The sequence below is a fragment of the Fukomys damarensis genome, unplaced genomic scaffold (assembly GCF_012274545.1).
Source record: "Fukomys damarensis isolate Sample0158 unplaced genomic scaffold, DMR_v1.0_HiC HiC_scaffold_15, whole genome shotgun sequence".
Taxonomy (NCBI): Eukaryota; Metazoa; Chordata; class Mammalia; order Rodentia; family Bathyergidae; genus Fukomys; species Fukomys damarensis.
This window is the reverse complement of record NW_022900927.1, coordinates 63,376,220-63,384,345: the sequence shown is the minus strand read 5'-3', so window position 1 is coordinate 63,384,345 and position 8,126 is coordinate 63,376,220. Positions and strand designations below refer to the sequence as shown.

Below are 8,126 nucleotides of genomic sequence, written 5' to 3'. Positions count from 1 at the left end.
TTATATTTTTTACCTCACTTAAAATATCCATTTTCTTCTGTTTTTATGATTGCTTAGGGTTGAATAAGTATGCTCAAATATGTTATGCTGAGAGAGCTGTGAATTCTAAGCCTCCTGAGATGACTGAGTTAAAACACAGAGGTGAGAAAGCATAGAGCAGTTCTGGAAAGCCAGTTCAAGAGAGGCTCCAAGCAAGAGAGCATGGGGTGCAGATGTGATGACCTCTTAGGCCTGAGGAGCTAGAGGAGGTGCGGAAAGCCCCAAAATGCTGGGGAGATTACAATCTGGTCTTCACATCAAAAACCCTTACAATGTAACTGAGATTTTTAAGTTTTCTGTAATGCATTATAGTACCTTATATTTTATTAAAAGTCACCTATCAGATCATTCTTCCAATTAATCATCATTCTGTTGGGTGCAGAGATGGCTCATAAGTTCCAGAAATGGCACATTCAGTCCTTATCGTCAAGGCTTGGAACCCGGGTCTAGGGGGACCTACAACATGAGCAAGCATTTCCAGTATGATACAGTATAAAGGCAGGCGGTGGCTGGGAATCAGGTACTTGCAGAGCACAGAAGAAAAGCGACTCACTTGCCCTGGAGAATGAGGTTTTTCTACTCTTCAGGAGAGATCAAATTTATTTCCAATGCTATTTCGCTGCTGGCCACTTTTATGGCGCGATGTGTATGGCCATTTAGTATCACTTACATTTGATGTTCTTCTCTCTCTAAGTGTCCTGGAAACAAATAATATCCTGGATGGCTTTCCTCCATCCTGTGGGAGATCTCACAGGCACATCTTTGGTCTATGGACAAACGTGCCATTTCGAGAGAAGATTCCTGTTTATAACTCTGCTTCATGAGTTATTTGCCACTAACATTTATAGTTCTGTGCCACATGCTAGCATGTATCATTTCACTTGCACAAGCGAAGAATACATAAGTATTTTATCTGAGTTTATATAAAAATTAGATTTTATTTTATACTTGCAGTTTGCCTTTTCAAAACATCTGACCTAAAGTCTCAGTGACAGCTGGAAGACTGGAGTTGAGAAAAAGCTAATTGTTGGTCTCTCGGGCCTCAGTTACCCCTCTGTGAGATAAGAAGAGCAGCGGTATTTACTTCATCAGCTGCTGAAGAGTAAGCGAGTTACTTATACAACAGTGGCTTCACAGAAGGTGCTGTGTGTTAGGCTGTTGGCATTGAATGGGGAATATAAGTGGCGTGCATTAACCCCTGCAGGACAACTGAGCAGGTTTTCTCTTGGTCTTGTGGTGATTATTGACCTTCTTTTGTGTCTAATACAACCTTTTTAAATTAAGGTTTTAAATTTCTGATGTTAGGATAGGAGTTTTTTCATAGCATCATACAATTCTGGCCGTATGGCTGACTGTTTCTTAATTCAAGTAAAAAGTCAACTTGAGTTTGAAATTGTGTGGGATTTGGAATGGTAGAATTAGTTTTTATTTTGCCCTGGGTATGCAATAACTCCTTTAAAAACCTTTTTAAATTTTAAAAGCTTACTTGTATGTGTTCCATGGTAGTTATGTCTCCTGCCACTGACTGATTCAGGAGAAAGAACCCAATAAAATTCTATGGTAAGGCCTATGCCTTTTTTTTTAATTTTAAATTGAATTTATTGGTACATTCTAGGTAGACAGTACAGTTACATTCATTACTGGGATCTTGTACCTTTACATGCCAGGTCTTGGTTCTCATTTTTTCCCCTTGTCCCCACCCTCCCTTCACCCCCTCCTCCCCTCCCTACCTTCAAACACTTTAATTCCATATTTACATTTTCTCATTTTTTTTTTCCTTTTCCCTTATTCCCCTTTCCCTATCCTTCTCACTGTCCCTACGCCTTTGGTCTTTTTCTTTCTATTTCACATTGCTCATTGTCCCGTTAGGATCTTGAGTACTATTTTGTTTTTCACACCAGAGGCCTATGCCTTTTTTTTAAGCTGCTACTCCACTAAACTGACCTCTCTCATAATGCCACAGTTATTGAATAAATGGTCCCACTTGCCTGTTAATGTGTGAAATCAAAGCACGATACGGGTTTTGAGCCTAGGACATGAAGAAAGCACTCCACTGGCACCGGCAGGGCTGTGCCGTCTGTGTGTGGTGCTCCTTACAGTGCTCTGCAAAGACACGGACCCTGACAGGCGTGGAGGCGCAGGGTGCCTATCGGCCCATGCGCACCTGACAGTCTCCTGAGGAAGGAGGGAGCAGGGCTGCATCTTGGTTTCAGTTTCCCACTCAGTGTAAAGCCTCTCCTAGTTTTCCTTTGTGTTAGCTGTGCACCTTTTATCTGGGAAGAGACAAAAGCTTAAGGTTGGACACTGTATCTTAGACAAGGCAGAAAGATTGCACCTAGATGAACTGAAAGGAGAATACATAACTGGCTGGGTGATCCTACGTGTGAACAACTCTGTTGCCATTCACACTTTATTGCTTTATAATCTGCTGTTGTTTCACTCGTTTAATTAGAGCCAAAACCCCTTTTGACTTTTGTAATTATCCTTCTATTGTGATGGTTATAGGTACATATGGAGTATATTAATGTTTCCTGCTATAAAATATTTCAGCGAGAAAAGAAAAACAAGACTTTTCTAGCCCTTGAAGCCTATTGAATTCCAACAAAGTGTTTGTTCATTTGGTAAACAATGACTTGAAATAATTTCTAAATGAAAGTTTTAATTCCCTATTCTAGCCATTCATTGTTTCATAAGCTAATTAGAGTATTAAGAACCCTACTAAATTTCTAACAGTACCAAATTCTGTGAAAAATTCATCGGGATTTTTAGGTTGTAAAAACGTTTGTCCCTAACTATATCTGTGTTTTGGGGGAGACAAAATGTTTCCTTTAAAGTTAAAATGACAATAAGTTCTCAATATATAAAATTGTAAATATCACAATTTTATTATGCAGTACGTGATTGCTGTGTAAAGCAGATAGAAGACATTGTCCCTGCCTGCCTGTAGGGGTCTTCTTCTAGGAGTTGTGGTTAGACTGAGATGCAGGGACAGCTGGGGGAGAGCATAAGCCTGCCTTCCTCTGACAGGACAGCCTTCCTGCTCTGTCCTTCACCGTGGTTAGACTCTGGCTGATGTCTGACTTTCATTTTGTTTCTTTTGAGATAGTCCCTCACTATGTAGTTCAGGCTGGCCTTGAACTTACTATGTAGTCCCAGCTGGCCTCAAACTCTTGGTGATCCTCCTGCCTCAGACTCCCAAATGCTGAGATTCTCAAGAGTTAAAGCTGTCTCTTCTATCTGATTTCATTAGATCCTCGCCTTTCTTCCAACCATTTTGTGTCAGAAGGGTAGTTCATTCCACAGAATTGTTTCTCAAGTTAGAATCTGGGCCTAGCCAAGTTAAGGCAGAAGCCACACAATGGGCGCAGAATCCCTGCCCATAGAGCACTCAGAGGCACAGATGTCATGAGTGCTGAGAAGCACAAAGTGCTGTGGACGTTCAGGGGTACATTTCTCTTAGGTGGGAGGGAAGTTCTACACTGGATAAGTTCTTGGAATCCATAGCAAATGCCATTTCCGCATAAAGATGCATCCTTAGGTAAAAGAAACAGCTCAGGGCAGGTATGGAGAATAGCAAGGAGCTCCCTAGAGCAGTGATGGAGAAGCTTTTAGAGCTTTCAGTGATACAAGCAGCCCTCTGCGGCACAAGTGCCATAGGTGCACCACCACAGTTAGGCGAGGAAAAGGGTGGTGGGAAATGAGCTTGAACGCTTCAGGTTGTGGCAGAATCATGAAGGGTCTTGAAGAACAGACTAAAGAATTCAGTTTATTCTACAGAATGCTTCTTTTCAACTTTCCTTCCACTTGAGATGGCACCTCAAAGGAAAGAGCCAAGGAACCAGGGGACTCTCGCAGGTTACCTGACCCCTCTCACATTCTCCAACCATTTTGCTTCTGGGGATTTAAGTCTCCTGGACCCCACCTGGAAAGTAAGGGTCTCCCTGTTCCTCTGTGTGATTGTTCTGCTTCTGTCTCTTAATCTATTTCTGTCAGCTTGGGTTGAGAAGGAAGTGTGAAGAAAGAATGATAAAGGAGATGTGAGGTGAGGGCTGACAGTTCCTAGAGGATTTTTCTAATTGTAAAAATATCTGCTTAGAGAGTTGAATAATGTTTAAGTAGGATGTTGCAGCAGTTACATTTTTGAGATTCTTTTTTAGAAGTCTCATGATGGCATTTTTGTGATCTAACTGTGATTATACTATTGTACTTTAGGCTTGCGCTCTTAAATTGAGACACTTCCCAAATGCATATTTATGAATAATCCTTTGGCTAGATGTGCTCAGATTCAGGCCAATAATACACAGACCAAATGACTGTCCGCCTCATGGGAGGCACAGCATGCTGGATCCCACACTATAGGCCTAGGACCTGGGCTCTTTTGAGTCTGGTCAAACCTGATGAAGATGGAGGTGGAACGAGAGAGGTCTAACCCAGATGCTGTGCTGTTGTTCATGCTGAATACTGCTGGGATTGCAGCCACAGCTTAAAGGAATTTTCACATCATCCACAGAAAACCTTGTAGCATACCTATATGAAAACAACTAGTTGAAAAGCATAAGACTCAGGATGTCATGGTTTAAACCAAGAATGTCCCAGGAGGGCCGTGTTCGGAGGCGGACTTTGGGAAGGCAGTAGGATCCCAGGGCGCTGCACTCATAGGTGGTTTTCATCCACTGACCATTAAGAGTTGGATGTGGGGTTCAGAGGTGGGGCCTGGTCAGAGGAAGAGCCTTTCTCCCTCTCTGTCTCCTCCCTTCTCTCCTGCTCCCTGGTCACCATGATGTGAGCAGCTCTCCTCCTCCTCTGGGCCCTCACCATGTCATTTTTGCCCTGGAGTCAGCCAAGTGCAGCCTGAAACTGTGAGCCAAAGCAAACCTCTCCTCCTCTCAGTTGTGGGCATTGAGAATTGCATCCCAGCAATGAGAAAGTGAGTGAGATGCAGGATGATGTTGCCAAAATGAAATCTCAGTTGATATTGAACCCAGAATACTCACTGTAGACATGTTGACCTGAATTATTCTATAAAGGGTTTAGCTATTTTTAAAAATAAATGTTCAGCATCATACCTCTATTGATTTTGACCTTAAATACTCATATCAGTGTAGCATGTTGTTACTGTACGGTAGCCTTTCGCTCATTTTTGTTGCTGAGTAGTGTAGCACCCCACTGTATGAGTATCATGTGGCTGGTTTGCCCACTCACCTGCTTGTGAGCATGTGGCTTATTTCCAGCTCAGGGCTGTTATACGTGAAGCTGCTAGAAGTGTTCGCATATGAGTTGTCTTGTCTTGGGTAAATATACAAGAGTAGGGGTTCTGGGTCTTATGGGAAGTGCATTTGTAATTCTGAGAAATTGCCAAGCTCTTTTCCAAAGTGATTATCCCACCTTCATCCCTCCAGTGTGAGAATTCGAGATGCTCTGTAACTATCATTAGTCCTTCTACTTTTGGCCCTGCTAGTGGCTGTAAGGGTTGTATCTTGGTGATCATAATTTGTATTTACTTGGTATCTAATGGTGAAAACATCTTTTCTTGGGTTTATTGGTCATTCATATAATTTGTTTTGACTCTTCATCTACTTAAAAAATTAGGTTGACTTGTTATAGAGTTTCTGTATTCTGGATACAAACTCTGTGTTGCATAAAAGTACTGGAAATAGTTTGTTTCCCAGTCTGTTGGTTACCTTTTTATTATATTAACCATGTATTTTGAAAGCAGAAGGTTAATTTTTTTTTTTTTTTTTGTACTGAGCATTGAACCTGGCTTTCACACTAAACTAAATCCCCAGCCCTTTTTTTTTTTTTTAACTTTAAAACAGTCTCACTAAGTAACTATGTTGCTGAGACTGGGCTTGAACTGTGGGATCCTGCTGCCTTGGTTTTCCAGAGTGTTGGAATCACAAGTGTGTATCTCTCACACACACATATACACACCTTTTACATTTTGAGACAGGGTCTCACAGTTACCCAGGCTGGGCCCAAACTTGTGATCCTCCTGCTTTAACTTCCCATGGCGCTGGGATCAGTTTGATTTTAATGCAGCTTAGTTTATCCAGTTTTTAAAAGATTAGTGCTTTTGGTATGGTAAGAAATCTTTGCCTAGCCCTAGCAGTTTCCTCCTATATTTTCTTCTAGAGGTTTTTCTAGTGTCACCCTTTACTTGGGTCTGACCATTTGAGTTAATTTGTGCACAGTAGGAGATGAACATTGAGGTTCATATTTTTCAGTGTGAATATCCAATTGTTCCAGCCTCATTTACTGGGGAGACCATCCTCCCACCCAGAAATTACCTTGGCATTTTTGTCAGAAATCACAGCTCCATTCTTAGACTCTCTCTTGTTCTTAAGCAACTACTGTTGTCTTTTTTGAGATTTAACATGTTATTCTTGATTTTAATTTCAAAAAGAAGCCATTTACCATTCTTTTTATTGCAAATTTGTTCTTTTGATGTGGGTCTCAGTTCACTTATGAGTATTTATATTTTGGGGTATAGCTTTGTTAGGTAGCCAAATTGAATAGAGATATTTTTGCCACTGATTCTAACATATCATCATCCTTTTGGTCTTCACTCAGAACAGAGTTGTTAGAGTGCTGGCATTTCAGCAGCTACAGTAATTAGATCTACAAATCCGTATGTGATACCATATCTCCAACCTTCTGGGAGTCCAAGTTGATTATGTCTAGGCTTTCACACTTGTCACTTGTCATAGCTGCTTTTTCCAAGATGTTAATTATATTAATTAAGCTTGCTTCTTCCTGTTAGATGTCAAGCTCTGCTCTCTGCTTTCCTCCATGTTGTATAGTTTTAGACCATGCCATCACAAGTTCTATTTTCTTGATTTCAAATTTCTCAGTTTCTTTGCCCCTTCCTTTTGCCCCCTTCCAGTATTTCTAATAAAATGAATTTCTTCTTTTCAGATTTTTAAAGTCTTCATTATGTTCAAGACATTCCAATGCTCTTTGAAGTCATCTATGGGCTCCTTTTTCTTTCCCAGAAGAAGTTTTTATTCTTAAAGTCCTTGTCTTTCTGCTTTCTCTTATATATATTTGGATATCATTTATTTCAACATACTTCTGAAAAAATACAGTCATACTGAATGTATGTTTATGTGTTTATTTCCTTTGCTTGGCATTCATTCATACATGTAACAGTTACTCCTATGTTTTACTGTTATGTAATATTTTATTATATGAATATTCCATAACTTATTTATTCATTTTAGTGGATTTTAGTTGGCTATCAGACATCAAGAGCATGAATATTATTGTATAAATTACCTGGAACACATTATAAGAATTTATTTTGAGTAAAAAGTCTTAACCATTGTTCTGTCATGGACTCAAGAATTTTTTTGAATGAGTTTATTCTCCAAATAAAATTTTTAAAATTTTGTTTTCTTGGTGCTGGGGATTGAACCCAGGGCCTTATGTATGCTGAGCACATGTTTTAGCACAAAGGTGTACCTCCAACCCCTCAAAGTAAGATTTTAAAATTCATACAGTAGAATATATAATCTTACAAAGGAACCCCCTTCTCCTCTGCCCTTTTCAGAAGTTCCAGTTGCTTAACTCATTTGTTCACTTTGTTATATTACCTTTCTCAGTTCTGATAGTCATGACTGCTTTTCTTATTTCTTTATAACTATGATACAGGCTTATTTCATATTCTTTATCAAATTTACCCATTGTTTGAAATCTTTCTGGATTTGATACTGCTTTCTATTTTTTTTGCTATTGGTATCTTGTTTGATTTGCTGTATTCCAGCTGTTGGCACTGAGTTCATATCCTTCTTTTGTTTTTAAAGGAAAGTCAGGAGATCTATTATACAATATAATGACTAATGCTATAACTTGAAAATTGCTTGAAGAGTCATTTAAAAATTGATAAATAGTAATTGTGTATATTTATGGCATACAATATGATGTTTTGATATATTTATACATTATGAAATAGTTAATTCAAGTTAATCAGGTGAGCATAATGGCATGCTTCTGTAGTCCCAGCCCCTGGGAGGCTGAGGCAGGAGGATCAAAAATTCAAGCCCAGCCTGGGCCACTTAACAACTTAACAAGGACCTGTCTCATTTTTT

At 39.7% G+C, this 8,126-nt stretch overlaps 1 protein-coding gene across 4 annotated transcripts in view; it reads left to right on the top strand.

Annotated features, from left to right (window-relative positions):
- The window catches only part of Slc41a2 (solute carrier family 41 member 2), a 109,647-nt gene that overhangs the window by 84,288 nt on the left and 17,233 nt on the right, over positions 1-8,126 (top strand). Inside the window, exon 11 of one of the 4 annotated variants that reach the window (XM_010631325.1) lies at positions 58-105. The exons of the other annotated variants lie outside the window; for them this stretch is intronic. Coding sequence (XP_010629627.1) covers positions 58-63 — 6 coding nt within the window. The 3' untranslated portion in view covers positions 64-105. Of the gene's footprint in view, positions 1-57; positions 106-8,126 lie in introns of those variants that run through there. 4 annotated transcript variants of the gene reach the window in all.